General features: G+C 36.7%; 1 protein-coding gene across 3 annotated transcripts in view; it reads left to right on the top strand.

Annotated features, from left to right (window-relative positions):
- SMYD3 (SET and MYND domain containing 3) overlaps positions 1-20,124 on the top strand; it is a 378,725-nt gene that overhangs the window by 37,476 nt on the left and 321,125 nt on the right. For 2 of the 3 annotated variants that reach the window (XM_054279939.1, XM_054279937.1), the window contains exons 2-5: positions 6,170-6,233; positions 12,761-12,868; positions 13,964-14,021; positions 18,310-18,446. In XM_054279939.1, the coding sequence (XP_054135914.1) occupies positions 6,170-6,233; positions 12,761-12,868; positions 13,964-14,021; positions 18,310-18,446 (367 nt within the window). Of the gene's footprint in view, positions 1-421; positions 463-6,169; positions 6,234-12,760; positions 12,869-13,963; positions 14,022-18,309; positions 18,447-20,124 lie in introns of those variants that run through there. The other variant, XM_054279938.1, reaches the window with a different exon arrangement.

The following is a 20,124-nucleotide window of genomic DNA, read 5'->3' as shown; positions in this document are numbered from 1 at the left end:
CTTGTGTGATCCATACATCTGTGGAGTGTGAATTTTAAAACCAAATACAGACAGTACATATGTAAAAAAATATTTGTAAGTTTTGAACAGAACTGACACTTATTCTAAGCAGAAGGATCATCTTTCTCCTCATCAACTGAATTCTGATTTTTCCTTGTACAATATATGCAGAAATGTTTCAGGGTGTTATGTGGATGTATGGGTATAACAAGAATTACAGGAAAAAAAAAAAAACCTGGGCATTCAGGGTTACAAGTAAGACTTCAGAAACCAAGATTTAAGTTATGGGTAGTCATTCTGAGTGCCAAATTTTGGTTTCTGCTAGTAAGTAGTGTCCTTTAGAGTGCAAATTGTCTTAACTAACCTTTCATCAACAGGTTGGTTGTTCATGTTATTCATGTTCAACAACAGGTTGTTCTCTTTTACCTGGACAATGCAATACCACTTCTGTAGAAGGTTCAGGTATGAAATAGGTGATAATTTTATTTGGAAGTAAAGCAGGTGCATTTTCCTTATATAAAAGGTCTTAGTTCTCACTTGAATAATGACTCTGATCTCTGATCACTGATAGCAATCACAGGCTAGCTGTAGTGGCTATCTTTTAACTCTGATTCTACCTCCCAGAATGCCATTTTCCAATGCTGCTCTTAGGTTAAAAAAAAATTAAATTGTGTACCTAACACAATGAAGTGTGCATGTGGAGAATATGGGAGATTTTTTCACTACTTTTAGGAGCAGACAATTCAGAGGCTTCTTACCTGGTGTACGCATGTTTGCCCAGATCCAGTGTGGGACCTGAGAGCAGTGTACAGCACAACCTTAGGGCAGAAAAGCCTGGCAGCCTTATTTCAGAGGCTGTGGGCCATGGGGCTTGTGGAAAACATCTTCTCCTCTGCCAGCTCATCTGAGACTGCAGAGCAGGTCTGGGGTCCTGGCAAGGGAGAGCCATGAGCCTGCCAGGCTGAGCCAAAACACCCAGGACACCAGAGGGGCTTGGAACCCCAGCTGTGCCCCTGCTGTGGGCACAACTCACTGGCTGCAGAGTGGTTGCTTGCCCAGGGCTTGGATTTGGGATGTTGCAGACACATATGCCCTGAGTTCTGCTGCCTGGCCCACGGCACTGTTCACCCTTGTCCCAGAGCCACCTTCCCCCGAGTGCCTGGTGCCCGTGTGAGCCAGCAGTGCACTAGTAGCTGGGGACCAACTGTGTTGCTACACCTCATTATTGGGAGAGAGGTGTGGAGAGAAAGCTGTAATTACATTTAACATAACCACTGTGCTCTCAAATCTACCAAATGTAAGATGGCTGTTGGCTCTTCACAACTTCATTTTTATTATTAGAAGATAGAAGCATATTAGTTAAAATGATGAATGACTTCTTTGCTTACTGTAGGTATTGATTGCTTTCACTTTGTGACAGGTCTGAAATGCACGTACTTGAGAAAATCCAAGTAGACTTCATGCACTTGACAGGCTTGACTGAATTGCAAAGGTCTGAGAATTTGTTCAGGAAATTAGTTCAGCTCGACGCACACTGGAAAGAGCTGCTCTTTTCATTCATGTATACAGGGCAGGATTATTAACTGAAAAACAATATCAACAACAAAAATGCAGGAGGGGATTTGTGTGAGATAGTCCTGTTTTCCTGCAAGATGTGGCAGAAGTGTGAATAAACTATGTGGAAAGGCATGTTGAATGCAGTCTGGTAATCAGTTCTGTTATATCTGACACTTATCTTGTGAGTAGGGCTGAAAGTCAAGTGCCTGCAATCAGTGGAGAAGTGTAGATGCATTGCCATTATAAATTAAGTAGTCTAATTGTATTTGGTTGACTTTGTTGTGGTATTTGAAATTTATTAGGCCATTTCCTGGCATGCAGAAAATATTATGTGATGTTTTTAGAAATGCACATATTTTTTAAGTTATGTGAGTGCAGGTGTGGCTCTGATAGGACCTGTTAGTCCAGGCAAACCTTTGTTAACCTCTTCAACTTCTTAAGATTTTAATCACGTGTTAAAAAAAGGGGAAAAAAAAGTTCTAAGGAGGATGTGCCCACTCAGGCAGTTCCAGTTGAGCTGTCTTACTTGTTTTTCCCCTTTCTCATAAGTTTTCTTTTGTTTCCTGTCCATATCAATCTCCTAGTAATTGTTCTAGCCACCTCTGCATTTGGTGTTGCTCTTTTGCCTTCTCAGTACACATTGGAAGAGCTAATTCTACAGACAGTGTTTGTAGACCATTATGATGATAAGATTTAGCAATAACCAAATTCCTTAGAGGAAAGATTATTAACCTGACCATAATATTATGTTAGAGGTCAACTGACAACTACTGCTTACTTTGAGCTTTGGTTTTTCTTGTTGTTTTTCATTTTAGTTGTTTTTTTTAGTACAGGGCAAGATGCTCACTTTTGCTTGTTGTTTCATAAGGGGTTTTGGTCATTTGCAAAATTTTGTTTATACTGTGTTGAAAAATTAATAATTTATTTTTGGTTGCTGCATCTTTCCTTTTTGTTGCAGCAGAAACTTTTTTAGAGATTGAAGTATAACTGAATCCATTATATCAAATTTTGTGCATTTTCTCATCCATTAAATTAGTCACATTCGATGAGATGCAGTAGGTACCTTTTAGGAGACCTGATACTATCTCCAGGTGAAGTTTACAGGTAATAAGAAATGCATGGGAGTATCTGACAGTGACTTTAAAATTCCTTTAATAAAGCCTATGACATCAATAAAATATTGTGAAGGACAGAAATATACCAGAGAAATTGCCTTACTTCTTAAAATGTTCTAAAATATATAAATACTCTATATATGAATATGTGAATCTGACTATAAAGGATTTAAGAGTTAGAGCTTTAGATCATGCTGTTTTACACTTAGTATGCCATGTAGCATGATCCAGAGATGTTATAAATACAAAGGAATTTTTTTTTTGGTCCAGGAAGGGAAAGAAGGATTGGAAGAGAAAGCAACGTTTTCATTAGCAGCTTTACCATTCAGCTCTGTACAGGCATTCTACATCTACTTGTCATTCAAAGAAATCTCAAAGATGAATGGATAATTCATTCATTAAATGGCACCAGAAGGGAGTTGCCTTATTCAAATAATCTGACTGAAGTGTCAGTTTGACAAAAATTCCAGTTTTGAGTGGTGCTTAGATTTTTGTATATGTGTTTGTTACTGCATTGTCGTTAACCCTTGGGCATAAGGGATACAAAGGAAATATTAATGTAAGGTATTGAAACTTCCAAGGTTGCTGAGGGAATTTGGTGCTTTGTGGCAACACATCTGCTAGTTGTGTTACAAAAGAAAATGGAATATGTGTTGGTGACTTGACACACTAATGATTCCAGTAAACCCTGGCATCTCTTGGGAAATTCCCAAGGGATATACCAAGACCAGGTATCCTTGTGGTATATTAAGGTTATTGCATCCAGCCTTCTGATGGAAGAATGTGAAAACTGTAGGAAGGACTTCTCTGGTTGTTGTTGGTATTGATTCATTTAAATTCAGCATCCAGAAAGTTTTAATTACTCTGCTTTGGAAATCTGCATCTTGCCTGTTGCTGCTGGGACTATGTGGTACTTCAGTGTGTTTGGGACTAAAATTGCACATGCTCCTTTTTCAACTCTGAACTCATTATTGTATTTTGGTGAATAACATGTAGAACAAACAAAATCTGCCTGCAAAGTGTTTTGGCTTGAGCTTCTAATCTAAATTGAGAAATATATCCTCCTCTACCAGAATGTGGTTAAGGTTGTGTTATTGCTCAACCTTGAAGATAAATCAGCTCTCCCCAGCTGGCAAAATGAAGATTTCACACTTGTTTCTAACTCTGAATCATCCTCAGGCATTGCACCTTAAAATCAAAAACCCATTGTACATGTACAAGATTTTAGATTCTGTTTATAGAAATCCAACAGTTGCTAGTTTTTTCTGTCTCAAGGGCTGGCTTTTCAGGTAGGAAGATAAAGAATGCTGTAGGAAAATATCTACTTATATCTGAAATGTTTATAAATTACTTTTCTCCTGGTAGTTAGTATGAATACCTACAAAATATTGTGTGACAAAATAGGGATTTTTATGCAGTACAAATGAAAATATTTTTACTTGATTTTAATGAACTGTTCATAATGCTTTTCTTAATCTTTGATCAATGCAGCAGCCTAAACTCCCCAAATGCTTATAAGAGTCCTAAACTAATGCACCAGCTCTTTCTTTTAATAATTCAAACATAGTAAAACTTTGATATATCAGCAAAATACCTTTCTCACTTGTGGGACCTGAGGGAAAGGGGAGGTTGGGTTTTGCTAGAGGATGGATGCTCCATGGCATTTCTGGTGTGCTCCTACTCTTCAGTTTTGGCATCATAGCTGAAATAAGTGGGCTACATTCTTCATCTAGAAGTTCTAGATTGAAGTTTGTGGGCATGTTGGTTCTGTCTGGTTTGCATGTGGCCTTTGGATAGATAGTGTTCTACCTTTTTGAAGTCACCGAGAGAAATTAAGATTTGGGAGCAACTGAGTGATGTAAGTGAAAGAAGGTCACGTTGTAAAGCAGTTGTCTGGGAATCTGACTCTGTGGTGTACAGTCTCTAGATGGCTGGCAACAGCAGAGGAGTTTTCTTTTGGTGACAGCAGAGACAGCAAACTACATATTTTCATTGCATCAGGTGGGAGTGCAAGTAAAAAGTGCACATCTGGTGCTGATGTGCAGACACCAGTAATCTTGCAAAGTAAAGTCCTTAATCTGATCACTTAAACTTGCCCTTTCAGTTTGAAATGGGCTGTTATAGGCAGTTATTTCCCAATTAAATTGGAAAGCTGAATTAATCTATATAATAAAATTTGAGGCAGCTAAATGTAAAACACTATAGCAACCTAAAGATACCATTTGCTAAAATTACTTTTAGAAGGGAACAGTGGCATGACTGAGCCCTCTTTCCTTGCCTTGTAGAAGGATGGAGAAGGGGGTACTGAGGAATTACTCCTGATGATAATTTGTTGGGTGTAAATGGGCTGTGTTCAGCCCTGTGCACCTCACAAGGGAATAGTGGCACTGAGTGAGGTACCTGTGCTTCTTCACTAAGATCAGAGGGGCAGCCAGGAGGAAGTCTGAGGGGAAGTAGTAATGGTTGTGCTGTCCACAGAGCACAGATAATTGTTGTGTCTGTAATGTAAATTGCCCACCTTTGGTTTTAATAGCAACGAAAACCCATAGGATTTTCCCAGCCTAGTTAATGACCATAACTCACATGAGCAGCCTTGCTTGTTGAGAAATGAAAGTGAACACTTTGCAGTGTTACCAGAATAATGCATCATGTTCAGTATCTTCTATGGGAAAATGAAGGGGAGGGGAAGCCTCAAAATCAGTCTCATTTCTACTCACCCAAAGTAAATATCTTTACTTATACGTTTGAGGTACAAGATTTGCTCTCTGTGTGCTTTCACATTAAATGCTTACTTACTGTCTAAAAATGTACAGAACTTCAGTGATATTTTCTTAAGTCATATAGATAAATTAAGATAGTATCAGAAAACACTGCTACAGTCAGGAGGTGCTTTTAACCTTTAGATTGTAATGTATAGGTCTGGTAGTTCTCCTTCTAGTTTTCATTGGATCTTTATACTTCCCCCATGAATTTTTATTTTGTTTTCATTGTCCACCGATCAGAAGTGTTTTCTTAGAATAGAAATTTCTGCTGACATGTCAACATTGGACTGTGTTATAAAGATAAAATTTGATGTCACAGCTGCAGGTTCACAGCAAGGTCTTGTTTAAGACAGATAGTGATGCTTGCTTAAGACAAGGCTCAGATAGTAAACAGATTAGCTAGCTGTGTTGCACAGCTCTAATTATGATGATATCTACACAATCAAACTCCTCAGAGTTACAACTACATGACAAAAAGCACATTTGATAATTTTCCTGTTGGTCCAAAATGGCCCCAGAGATGTGGAGTGACACAAGTAAAGGGTTGTGACTATAGCTCTGAATATAACTATGTACAATTTCTTCTTGCATTACAGTGCATTTTCTTGTTTTAAAGATATTTTTTTGTGACTTGGAAAATTTTGGAAACTGCTACTTAGGTAAGAAAGATAAATACAAAACTTGATCTGTATTTATAACCCTTTTTCTTTATTTTTTTTTCTTCTTTCTAAACAGGAATGAAAATCTGAACAGATGCTCTCAGTGCAAGGTTGCTAAATACTGTGGTAGAACTTGTCAGGTAAGATAAAAATAACAGCTATAAAAGGTTTAAGAAAATAGGCATTTGAAGACTTCTTTTACAGTCTCCATAAGTTTTGCATGTTGTCATACCTTCACACTGTAATTTATTTGTAGTTTTGGACAGAGTGGTTAAAAATGCTGGCTTGTTTTATTTGAGTATTTTTAAAGCTACAAATGTGAGATTATGGTAAGTACAAAAGACAAAAATAAGTTGAAATGTGTGGTGTTTGACTTTACTTGGTGAGAGGGGGAGGAATAATTCCTAAGCTTGTCTGTAGATTGGAAGCTCTGATTCAATTTTGCGGTAAAACAATTTGTATTTCAGGAGTACTTTTTATAATGGTAAATTGTATATTCCAATTTTTTAAGAGGAAATAAGGGTCAAGAATCTGTTGAGAAGAGAAGGCTTTAAGGAAAACTGCATCTCTGAGGAGTTTTTCAAGGAGAAAAGTGGTGCATGGCAGGAGGACAGGGGACAACAGGCTTAAGTTGAAAGACCAGAGGTTTGCATGGGATACAAGGAAAAGCCCTCGACAGGCTGGCCAGGGTGTTTGTGTGATCTCTGTGTTTGAAGGTTTGGAGACCCTACTGGATAAAGCTCTGAGCTCGGTCTGACCCCAGAGCTGACCCTGCTTTGCAACTAGAGCTCTCCATAGATCCATTCAGCCTGAGGTAACCTGGGATCCTATCCTAGGAAATATTTCTCAAAGGTGAAAAGTTCTCAAAGGCCTAAAACCTCAACTTTTATATTTGACTTGATATAGAGGATTGCCTTGTAGGGCACTTGAAGTTTTAAATGGTTCCTCTTAGTTTTGCACTGGTATTTTTTTTTTTTTTTTTTTGGTGGTAGGGTGAGGGTTGGTAGTGGTTGGCTTTTTAGGTGGGGGTGTGTGTGTAATTTTTTTTCCTTTTCCTAAATAGAGAAAAATGAAGAGAAGAAGTTACTGGTCAAAGTGGACTAGCAGTAATACTCTATAAATTTTTCAGCTAAGTCTTTGACATTCCAATGATCATGGAATTAAAGCATCATCAAATGGTTAGTGTTGGAAGGGACCTTAGAGATCATCTAGTTCCTTGGGCAGACATCTTCCACTAGATCAGGTTGCTCAAAGCATTGCTCAAAGCATGCCATCCAACCTGGCATCAAACACTTCCAGGGATGGAGCATCCAGTGCCTCACTACCCTCACAGTAAAGAAGTTCTTCCTGATGTCTAAACTAAGTATACTCTCAGTTTGAAGCCATCTCCTTTTGTCCTATCACTACATGCCCTGGTAAGCAGTCCCTCTCCAGCTCTTTAGTAGCCCCCCCCCCATTCAGGTACTGGAAGGCTGCTGCAAGGTCTGTCAGTCTGTCTCAGTGACAGAGATGGTCCGGCTCTCTGGTCATCTTTGTAGCCCTCCTCTGGACTTGCTCCATGTTTTTCTAGTGCTGGGGTCCCCAGAGCTGGAGCAGGACTCTGGGTGGGGTCTCACCAGAGTGGAGCAGAGGGGCAGAATCCTTTTCCCTGCTTTGGATGCAGCCCAGGACACATTTGGCTCTCTAGGCTGTGAGTGCCCATCACTGGGTCACATTGAGCTTCTTGTCAACCAGCACCCCCAAGTCTTTCACCTCAGAGCTGATCTTGTCACGTATCATGTGCTTCTGTAAACAATTCTGCTTTAATATAATCTGTAGTGTTCTCAAGATCCCACAAATCCCTCCTTTTAGGGATTAAAACATATGGGGAGGGAAAAGAGGAAGAAGTGTAATTTTGATTCATCGTATGGCAAATGTGTGCAATGTAAATTAGGTGCTTACTGTAGCATCAATAATAATGCCACAGGTAGATTTATTATGGGAGATCATAAGGAAAACGTGGCCATTAAGACTATAAAAGACCAAAGTATTTGCCAGGTAAAACATCTTCGAAGAGAGTCATTGGTAAAGCTTCTGTTGGCAGGTCTCTAATGTGAAATGAGACTGTGGGCACTGACCAGCAATCTGACTGCAAAATGTCATGCAATGTGCAAAGTGTCATGCAATAACTTGTTCAAATCAGGTGTAGAGGCAATGGAGGTAGGAACTGGAGCTTCCTCTTTGAGAAGCACAACTGTCTGAACATTCTTCAAGGATTCATAAGGGATAGCCTGAAGCCATCTTGAGTGTCTTTGCTTTGTGCTTCCAGCTCTGGGGTTTGCATGCTTGGAGCCATCCATAGCTGTAGGTAAGGATTTCAGTGAGACAGGCTACTGCTGCTTTAAGTAATCTGCACTTAACACACTCTGTATTGGCAGTTACATAATTTTTTGAACTGTTTATATAAATCAATTAACATTGAATTAATGTATGTAATATCCTGTGATATTAGGTAGCGATAGAGTATAACAGGAAAAAAAAAGTTATTTTGTAGTCAAAGCAGTAAATTTATTGGGATTGATGGCTTGAAGCAGGTGATACAGATAAAACTGAGACCAGCCAGATTTCTTTGTTCTTGAGAACTGTCTTTTGATTCATATTTGTTCTAATAAGACAGCTAAACCATTGTGCTGCTCTGGTTTTCTAGCAGCTGTTAGGAAAGCTAAACCAAATGCTTTGTGCCCTACTTAGCCTCTGTAGCTTAAGTGCAATTCATTAATATGTGCACTTCTAATTGAACTAATTGGTCAACAAATAAACAGCAGGGTATTGATGAAACTGCATTTTGCACATTAAAAAAGTGAATATTAGCAAAACAGGACTATTTTAGTTTTATAAATACAGATAACTTTGAAGTGCAAATTATGCAGTTGAATTTGCAGTTCACACTTAGTTGCAGAATGATTTAATTATTTTTGAACGTGTGATACTGCAACTCAAAACACTTAGGCTTAACAACTGTAATTTTTCTGGAGTTTTGTAATTTATACATTATATGAAAACAGAATTAATACAAAAAAATCTGATTTTAAAAAATTTAATTCGATAGGTGTATGGGTCTAGAATAATGGTGGATTTTGTGAAAGAAACTTCAATGTAAATACGACAGTGGATTTATATTTCAGATATAAATAAAACCAAAAGATATAAAAAACCAAAAGGAGCAGTTTTTTTAAGCTGCAAATATCTTGTAAAAATCTTCATTTGCTTTAAAATGTCAAGTAGTACAAAAAAGTATCTTCAGACTAACCTTAAGGAGAAGAAACAGTCTTTGGAAATACCTCTCTTTTTTGTAACTTGCAGTGATAATAGTTATCTTTTAAGGGAATATGTATGCAGAGTCAGTAGTCCTGAAAAAATCTATAAACAAATCAGAATAGCCATTTTTTAAAAAATCTCCATAATGTCTGTTTTAAAGATCATGAGTGAGTTGTTCCAAATTAAAAAAATTCCCATTATTTTTCCTTTTCAGGCCAGTTGAAGCAAGCTGTTTTAATTTAATTTAAAATATATCAGAAATGCAAAACTGGAATTTATCACAAGAGATCCTTTGGGCTGACCTCTTGCAACTGAATTCTGACTTCAGGATCAAGTACATATAGATTTTTTGCTTTTAATTTTTTTTTCACTCAGACCTAATTGATTCCTGGCCCTATTTGACATTGTCCTTTTGCAGTCCCTTTTCCACTGGTTGATGGATAATTTCATGGGCTGCCTTCTTTCTACCAATGTTATGTTGGCTGGGTGTCTCTCCAAAGGCAGGGTTATCACATCTGCTGCTCCTCATAATCACTGTTGTGATCACCCCTGGAAATGATTATTAATGTGGTGTATCCCATAGATTGGAGATGAATGATACAGATGATAATCCCTGAAAAGTGGAAGAGTAATTTCAGGCAGAATTCAGAATGTCATATTATCAAAGATTATTGAAATATCATATTTAAAAAAGACATCATGTGAAAATTCAAACAGTCCTTGGGAAATTACAGATTATTTGCTTTTAACAGATCAAAACCTTCCTATGGAAAAATATCTCTTTTTTTTGTTAATAAGCTCTAGCTTTTAACAGCTTTTTGTTAATGCATTAATCTGCAGGAAGCATTCTTTTTTTGTGGTCTTGCATGGAAGACAAGGAAAACCTTTGTTTCATCAACATTGCTTTAGGAACTTTTGTAGATTCAGGCTCCAAAGGGAGACAGCGATACCATATGTCTGTGAAAGAATTGGATATGCATTGGCAAAATCGCTCAGCTGAAAATATGCAAGACATTGCAGGCATTTGTGAGGGGTCTTTGCCCGTGACCCAAGGCAGCAGGAGGTGATCCTGGCTTGTGCAGGGAGGAGTTGGAGTTGTTCTGGTGCTGGTTCAGCGGGCAGACTCGCAATCTGCCACCCGTGAGGAGCTCTGTGCTGCACCATCTCTGTAGCCATGTGGGTGCTGACCATTTTCCCCTGGGTGAAGCCTGAGGATTTGCACTTGGGATGCATTGAGATTGAAGGAGAGACAATGCTTTGGGAGGAGATAAACAGAAAGATATTCTTTCCAAGTTTCTAAGTGTAGTGAAGCCTTGAGCAGGAGGGTTTTGTATTGCCCTGTACTGTTCACTTGCCTTTCTTCTATTAGTGCTCATTTCTAACAGGGGTAAAAGGAGTCTTTGCAAAATTGGAAGACCTTCCATGGTGTGGAGGAGAAGGGTCATACAGGTGGCCATGTCTCTGCACTACAGTGTTTATACTCATGCTAGATATAGAATACGAAACCTTGACTGAAAGCCAGGGTACACAGAATAAAGAAAACCCTTCCACCAGGAAATGTGATACTAACATAAGTCCAACCAATAAATATTTTTAGAGACTGACTTTAAATTAGGTCTCTCCAGGGTCACAAATCTTTGTTTTCATATTGTCCTGTGATATGTATCCATGTTGTATGGATAGAAAGAAGAAATATTGTTGAATTTCATTATATTTAATGCATTTGGAGCTTTCATCTCTCTCCCTTTCCATTTGGGAATAAGTGACTGGCAATCCCTGTTCTATTCTAGCTCCTTCTGCAGAGGAATCAGACTGATTCCTTTTTAGCATCAGTTTTGGCCAAAGTGCTTTTTCACTAAAGGCATGTGTTTAAACTATTCTTACCACGTGGGAATGCTCTCAAAGAAACATGGCATGTGATGCTATGTGGTCCAGAATATTTCATCCCATTAGAGCTGTATTGGTTGGGTAAGTTATTAATCATTTTGATGTCACCTCTAGCATGTTTAAAATTCTGTGCAGCATTTATGTAGAGGAAAAAAATTTGACAGTAAAGGCTTACTCCTAGGGACATTGTTAGTTTAAGTTGGATAAAAATGCCAATATAATTATATTACACTGAATGATGTCTGGACATTTACAAGGATGACTGTTTTTTCTAGACAAGGATAATTCTATTCAGCACTAAATACTTAACTTTTATTTGCCAGACAGCATGTGACACTAACTGTATTTGGATTAATGCCTTCTTGGTGTCATTTTTTTCTTCTTGTAGAGTTATGGGTAAAAGAAATGAAATCACAAATCTCTCATGTATCTGAAAAAAAAAAAAAAGTTCCATTTATTTATTACACATAAGCCACAGGGGAAAAAATCCTGAATTAAGTATAATAAATGCTACTGGTGCTGAAGCCTAGTTACCTGAAACAATTCCCTCACTTATGCAGCTTAGGAATAAATTGTGTGAGTGCCTTTGGAATCTTGATAACTCTCATGTCAGCATCTCCAGGTCTGATGTGCCCTTACACATAGCTCTGCCATTTTATCTTTTTTTAAATTGCTGAACATGTGCTTAACATTAGACAATCATTTTCTCTGCGGCACTCACCTAACAGGAACTGGTTTTCTGGGTTCATGTTTTTGTTCCTTTACTGCATATTTGCGAGAAAATGTCACCTTCAGAAGCCCTTGGTTCTGAGTACTTGTCATTGTAGCAAATTTTCATTGTGTCATGTTCTTCTAATTTGCTATTAAAGCTATTTGAAACAGCTGTCTGGCTTCAAACATGAATTGTGAATATGCAAATAAAATGTGTAAATATGTAGTATATTAGGCTTTTTGTATGTTATAAGCAGAATTTTCTGCTTGTAGAAACAGAAGACAGGAAAAAAAAAAAGTGATCAGAAATTTTCTTCCAACACATTTCTTTAGCTGAAGACTCATTCTTGCCGCTTTTCTGCACTAATCTTGGGGCAGCAATGAATGGTAGAGAACAAAGAGACATATTTCAATGTTTCCTTTATCTTACCATCCTGCCTCTTCCCTGCTATGGAAATGTTCATCTGTCTCTGCTATTATCAAAGTGGCCCGTGAAACAAAATTTCAGGTTTGGTTAATAAATGTAACTAAAATATTGTTGGTTCTGTCTCCTGTTTTGGTATCAGTGACCACTCCTTGTCAACTACATACTGTAGCTGCTTCATGCCTCAACAAAGGAGATTTAGTGTATATTGTTTTGAGTGTGTTTGTGTGCATATATAACTATATATATGTAAAATATGTGTGTACATATAAAAAAAGTAGGATACAGTTTATGTAAAATAAAATGCACCTGATTTTCTTTTTCTTCCTTTTAAAAATATCCTGATAGAAAGAAGCTTGGCTGGACCACAAGCAGGAATGCAAATGTCTTAAGAGCATCGAGCCCAATTTTCCTCCAGACTCTGTCAGACTTGCTGGAAGGATTGTTTTTAAACTAGTAAGTGATGTTCTTTTAGAATTGATTCAGTGCAGTAAATTCTGGTAAATACTTTCTCACTCTACATTTTTAATGCAATTATGAACTACAAAGCTGAAGTGGCTGGGAGTGCTGGAAAAAATTAGACTGCAAATTGCATTACAAGTTTACTGATTAGTTTGCAGAAATGTTGAAAGGATCAAGAGATTCCAAAACAGACATAACTAAGCTTAAGGGACATGTTTAGTGACTTTCTTTTCCTATGGCTATGTGGTAGCATTCTCAGCTTATTTCTGCCTGGAAGCAAAACATAGGGAGGCACTGTTTTCCCTTCAATACTACTGAAGTTATTGGTGGTTTTCTGTTAACCTAAGGGAAGCCTCATCAAGTGTTGTTTGAATGAATGGTTAGGGCAGAAGCACTGGTAGCTAGCCCTTTCTTTAGAGGGCACAATGGCATGCTTTCCATGCTGGATTCTCTTAATCTCAATTACCTTTTTAAATGTTTTTCTAAATTCTCTTGGAAGTCCTGGGTGTTTGACATTCCCACGGTTTGATTACTTTATATGGACTAAATTTTCTGATAGTTTAAGCAGCTTATAAATGTGTGGGATTGTAAATCAAAAGGGATTTGCTCATTTTTTTGCTGAACCTACTATGATGCTGTGTGTGTTGGATAAAAGTGCAGGCCTTTGTTGTGGTCTGAGGATATAAAATATGATTTCACACTTATTTTATACATTGTTGTGAAGAGTTTGTGCATGATAGCTTTAAAGGACAAATATGTACCTAGCAATACTGTGCATTAATTAGAGTCCCATGAACTCTGAAACTACAGACGCATAATCTGATTTTAATTATGCTCTAAAGGGCTAAAGTAAGTTACTAAAGGTAGGCTGCCAAAGTGTTAAAAAAAATCAAAATGAGTAGGAAGTCTAATAACAACAAAGAAATTTAATTTTTTAGGATAGTTTATGCAAAATCCTGGATTTATGTTGATGCTGTTGGCCTTACCTGATTATCTTACATGTTTATCACATGGAATAATCAGTCTTGTAGAGTGTTTGCAGGATAAAACATGCTATGTGAGTGTTAATTATCTGGTTTTCCTCTACAGCTCAGACAATCAGTATGCCCTTCTGAGAAACTCTACTCTTTTTCCGATCTTCAGTCAAGTAAGTAATTGTCAGCCAGACTTCAGGAAATACTACCTAGGTCTGCTTTACAAAAGGGCCATCTGATTTTCTTGCAGCTCACCTTCTGAATGTTTGCTCTGTGGAGTAACAGAATCTAAGACAAAAACCTCTGTGGGAAAGAACAGTTATTTCAAAGATAAAAGGAAAAACATGCCTGCTGTCTTGAAGCAAAACCTCCCTGATTTTTTTCTTTAGTATTTTTATTTTTGCATTTTACAATGAACATCTTGCCTGCTCATTTTTTAATTTACCCAATGTATGCCTTGCTACATAGTGTCAATATTTCTACATCCATAGACAATAGTACATATACTTTTACACTGAGCTTTTACTTTTTTAATACATATGTGCTATTGCATAAAGCTTTGAAATGACCTCCAGGGACAGGAAAGAATGTTAAATCTAAAAGGGATATGTGTATGTTTTTCTTCTACATGACCTTTCAATAGAGAAAAAAGATGAAATGGTGCAGCTATTACTTTTTTGGCTTCACAAGTTTCAACTGCTTGGGTAGAAAAGGATGCTTGTTTCAATCTCTCAGCAGAGCAAATGTTGAAATAGGAAACATTTTTTTCCATATTTTGTGGCATCTTAAAGACCTAGAAAGGAAGAAATACATCATTGGTTCATTTTTGTATCTTCTTTAGAGGGATTTTCTGGAGAGTAATGTGAATATTTTGATTACCTCAATGTTTTTAAGTATTATCCAGAGTTTTGGCTACAAACCAGCTTAATCAATTGGTATAGTACTCATATAAACACAAAAAATGCAACACATAGTATTAATTTTACTTCTGAACACCCTGACATTCTGCTGCCTTCTCTTGAGCTGCCAGGGCAGAGGACTTTAACAAAGCAGCAAATTAAAATGGATAGATTTCAGTTATTTAAAACATAGTGATTTTCTGCAATGGATGTTCTCAATTTGTGTAACAAAAGTTTATGGAAAACAGATGCTTCAAATTAAGTTAAAATGATGTAGACTATGGACTTTTATGCTTCATTACACTGCTGGGATCCAAGGAAAGTGTCTTTATTATACCAATGGCTGATTGCAGAGTGGTGCAGGAGGAACTGGACTGGAAGAGTCTCCATTTAAAAATGAAATATTGATCACTTGTACAGTAGTTGTCTCTAGTGTGGGCAAAGATTGTTTTGTGACTGATTGTTCCATACAAACTGGTTTCTCAGTGCCTTTCAGGAGATGATCTCAGCTTTCCTTGACTTGACTGGAGACAGGGAGAGTAGTGTGATAAGTTGTCTGGAGAGAAGCTTTGTGTTGAACAGGCCTGAGCTGCAATGGGTAAATGGTACAAAAGTCTGTAGAGTGGCCAGAAGCTTCTGCTAAAATTCTCATTCAGAAGGAAATGGTGATATGGCCTGTGATACAGATGGGATGACTGTCCTCTCACTGATACAGAAATAACTGGTACATAGCCAGTTAGTTTAGGAGAAGACAAATGAGAGATCCACATGTAGTGTTCCATCTGTTCTTACTCTGAGTCTTAGTAACAATTGCTGTGGAATCTTCTTAACCCTACAGCACCAAGTGTTTAGGACATTGACACATTATCTGAACTTGGTACTTCAGGCTGCAGTACAAATGGCCTATGCATAATCTTATGTAAAGGTTTTGACTGACTCTTGTGTTGTTTTCCTGGCTTCCTTATTTGAGTGAATAGATGGTCTTTATGGTTTTGGAGAAAAAAATCTAAAAGGGTTTTAGGTTGGTGTGAGAATTTGTAGTAGCTATGATATTTTTTTGCTGCCTCTGTATGCTCCAAAATCTCCTGTTATTTATTAACAATTTCCCTGTTTGCTGCACAATTTATGAATGGTGTTGATAAAGCTTTTCTTTCTTTGTGTACTTAATGGAATCTATAGAAGAATCAGAAATGCATTTGCATTAGAGGTCTATGTATGTAGGAGAAAAGATTTCTTTGAACAGAATCACATGAACTAGGAATACAGGCTGTAATCTGAAACAAAAACATTTTCAGGAAGCATCTTTGTAATAGAAAAGAATGTTCCAACACTAATTAGAAATGTGTCAGAATTCTCATTGATATTCTTTTAATCTTTTTTTTGGGTTTTTCCCCTCCACTTGTAATTCCAAAATATTTTATTTTTGAAAATTGTTATTGACATTTACTGTCTCATTTTGCTTTACATTATTACTTTTCAGCATTACTTTATATTGTTGGTTGATTTTTAGTGTGGTAGGCATATAAACTGAATAGAAGCGTATGAAGTTTATAACTTTTTGAATAATTATCTGCTAAAACATATAATACATGAAAAACCACAAAGCATGTGGAGGCATCCAGCCCTTTATGAAGTTCCTTTCCAATCTCCATAGTTCCTTGAAATTCCTCTATATGTCCTGAAACTCAGATTAAGTAGGAGGGGTCTCTCTGAGCATTGTTACTTTTGCTAGTTCTCATTTATCTTAAGAGAATTTCTTCCTTGATTAGTTCTCTGGGATCTCTCTATGTTACAGCAATTCAGAAATCATCTTTGTTTTTACTTACCAAGACTCAGTATTCAGAAAATAGTTTGTGTGCTGGATTATGGGGCAGATATTTTGCTACTTTACTTGTGTAAGAATCAGAGTTACATAACTAAATCCCCATGCCTTATTTAGAAATTTTTTCATAGACTTTTGATGCATTTTGTCTCCCACACCAGGTTTCTTAAACAATTTTAAAAAGTTCCTTAAAAACAAAATTTGAAAAGAGACACAAATTTCATTTCATTTTGCTTTTGGCCTTTTTAAAATGTGCTTGGAAAACCAGGTCTTGATCATTTTCCACTAAGGTTCCCATGGGATTTTTTTTCTGGATCATTAGCTCTGATGTCCTGGACAGATTCCAGTGTGGATAATTGCATTCTGCTTCCATCTCTATCAGTTCTCCCTGAAGTTCCAGTTAGTTTTGGTATTCATGTTCACATCTGTCCTAAGCTACAGTGTCCATTTGTAACATGCTTCTTATATGATTTCTCTTATTTAGTCTAGGGTTGTTATATTTGCCAATAGTGAAACAAACCATGCCTTCCTCTCTATGTTATAAGGCATTTTGTAAGGTATTATAGATAGTTTAAGGTGAATCACATGTTGTGTTGAATATTTACATTTGAAGGAAAAAATGTTTTTGTTTCCAAAAGGATATTATAGAAGAAAGGCAAGTGTGTGCTTATAATTTTTCTTTTATATTTTTTAAACTTGATTGTTTCAGTCATCTAGAAGTTTGCTGCTTCTCTTGAAGGCACAATCCTCATAGATACCATGTTTTTCTATACCAGAGATTTTTTTGTCCATTAAGAAATACATACATGTCTGAATTTCTAACATTTACATTCGTTCATGCTTACAAAATCACCTGCACACATCCACACTGTTAATTGCACTTGGGTAGTGCTGTGAGCATCTGTAGATGTTTATAATAAAATAACAATTCACCATTATGCGGAGATAAAATTTATTCATAGTGCATGATAAATCTCTGCCTTTTTTTGTAGACTGGTGCTTGAATATGTTCTGCTTCACATTCTCCATTTTGTACTAACTGGTAGGAAAACAAAAGTGTGAAGCAGGTAGTCAGGCAGTGAACTTGGTAGGGCAGCAGCAGTTTCACTTTCTTTGTTATCAGAGACCTGATGCATGCATAATCACTTTATTAGAAAATGAGGCACTGTGATTCTTTCTGCTTCAGGATTTCTATCTGAAAAACATGAATAGAGGTGCTTTATAATAAAGTGATATTTACTTATTATTCTTTCATATTCATTGTTTACCTGTTGCACTGTATGAAATTCCTTTTGTTCATAAATACTTTTTGGTTTCATCTGCTAGCATAAAGTGTTTCTGACACATCTATGGAGAATGCAGTATAAAAGTATGTACTGCTGCATAAAGTTCCAAGCATATTTCTAATGTGGTTAATGTTACAAACCCAGATGCCTAATTTTTGTATGTAATGTCTTACATCTGCTTACACATCTGCTTTATCTATTGGCTTTTGATCTTTAACTTGTTGTTTCATTCATATGATTTGGCAGTAGCAACCTGATAAACTGTACTGTGTGTTGATAGGTAACTGTCACAAAAAATGAGAAATGTCTGCCCTCTGTCAAAATTGTCCTCTGTCAAGATTAATTCCTGGACTGGAAATGTCTAGACTGTATGGCTGCCATTGGATATTTTCAAAATGTTGGTGAAATGTTCTGTTTATGACATGGTCTACTTTTTTTTCCCTTCCCCAATAAGACACTGAACGGTTAAGTGAAGAAATGAAAGATGGCCTCAGGCACCTTGCGCAGACTTTGCAACTGTATTTGAAAACTGAGATCCAGGATGAGTCTCAACTGCCACCTGCAATTGACTTTTTTCAGATCTTCACAAAAGTAAGTGTTAAAATCTGGTTACTTGACAACTCATAAATTATCTTTTCCTCGTGTTCACAATTTATTTCTGAGTGGGAATTCAGTAGATATATTCACAGTGTGATATATGACAAAGTGGATTAAAACTATTTTTTTTTTTATTCAGTCAATATTTAAGCAGAAGTACAACTTTAATTGCAGCACTTCAAAATTAAAGCAGTAGCCAGAAGATATTTTTTTTCTTTTCCTTTTTTAAAATTATCATGTTAAAGTTGTTGGGTGAGAAAAACACCAAGAAAGTTCAAATATAATTCAGTCAATCAACCTGAGTAGTTTTTTCACAGTAATGAAGAGTGTATAACATCACTCTTCAGCCTAAAATTTTTCTGCAAAGTGAAATATGTTTGCAGATATCCTCCCATCCGACTTGGTCATCTAGAAGTATAGTTTTTGTGATAGTGTTGTATCCTACAAGCTGCTTTTTCTAGAAGCCTTGTGCATTATTTATTCTGAAAGGTGACATATAAAGTATTTAAAATTAGATTCTGCAGTATGTAAAATGCCTATTGTGCTACTAAGTAAATATTGTTGGCTTTTGGTGTAGATGTTTTTTTACTTTCAATTCAGGAAGCTAAATTCAAACAATGCTCAGAAATATTTTATGTGAAGAGTACTCATAGTTTTAACTCCATTTAATTTTTTTGATTTCTAATTGATTGATAAATTCTGTCATAAGATTTATCTTATTTACATTTTGGTTGTTTTAGTAAGTGTATTCCTATGAAGTAAGCCAAAATACAATTTTTTTTCTGCTATAATTAAAAAAAAGAGCCTCTTTGGGAGAAATCAAATAAAAATGCTATAAATTATTTTTTTAACATTTAAAAAAAGTCTGTTTGCACAGTTAAAAAACCTTTTTTTTTTCCTGTGGGCAAGAGTAGGAGCAATTTAATCAACTGTGCTGTTTTTCTGGATTTTTTAAATTGCTGGTTAGACTGCTTTGATGCAAAGTTGCAATTTTACCCTGAAAAATCACATAGTCTGAAATAGACTGAGTCCAAAGGCTGCATAGATAAAACCCTCTAAGTACTACCTCATCTCCACTCAAGCTGTTTTATTGTCTTGCATTGGCATGCTGATTTGGCCTGGGCTTTGTCAGATGCATTTTATATGAATCATGTACGTTGTGTTATCTGGTGTAGAGAATTTGTGCAGCTGAAGATAAAACTGATTATCAGAAGATGATCACTGCCTACTCAGTTTGAACTGAGTTGCAGCTTGTAAGAAGTTCTTTCCAAATGTTTTTGCCTCCTACATAATAATAAGCTTAAGATGGGGAATGGCCATGTGGCATTACAGAAACAGTGTGATGAGTACTAAACACATTGGAGCAGTGGTGAAGAACGTGCAGAAGATTTTTAATTTTTTTATGTGCACGCATGCACAAGCGTGTGCACATATGTGCCCCTCCTCTCCCCTCCCTTGTATTTTACCAAGGAGGTGTAAGTGCCCATCAAGGCAGAGTGAAAACCAAGACTTCCCAGCTCCCTGTTTTGTTAACTGGAGAACTGGGAATGCTCCTGTTAATGACAACATTTGCCCTACTTGTAGCTTTGGTGTCACAAAGATATTTTTTATATGTTGACTGTGAATTTTTCCCCATCGTATTGAATGTAGTGCGAAGCACTGAGTTTCTAAG

The sequence above is a fragment of the Melozone crissalis genome, unplaced genomic scaffold (assembly GCF_028551555.1).
Source record: "Melozone crissalis strain CALT ecotype California unplaced genomic scaffold, PUWL_Pcris_2 ptg000027l_1, whole genome shotgun sequence".
Classification (NCBI taxonomy): domain Eukaryota; kingdom Metazoa; phylum Chordata; class Aves; order Passeriformes; family Passerellidae; genus Melozone; species Melozone crissalis.
Note: the sequence above shows the minus strand (reverse complement) of the source record. Positions and strands in the feature narration are given on the sequence as shown.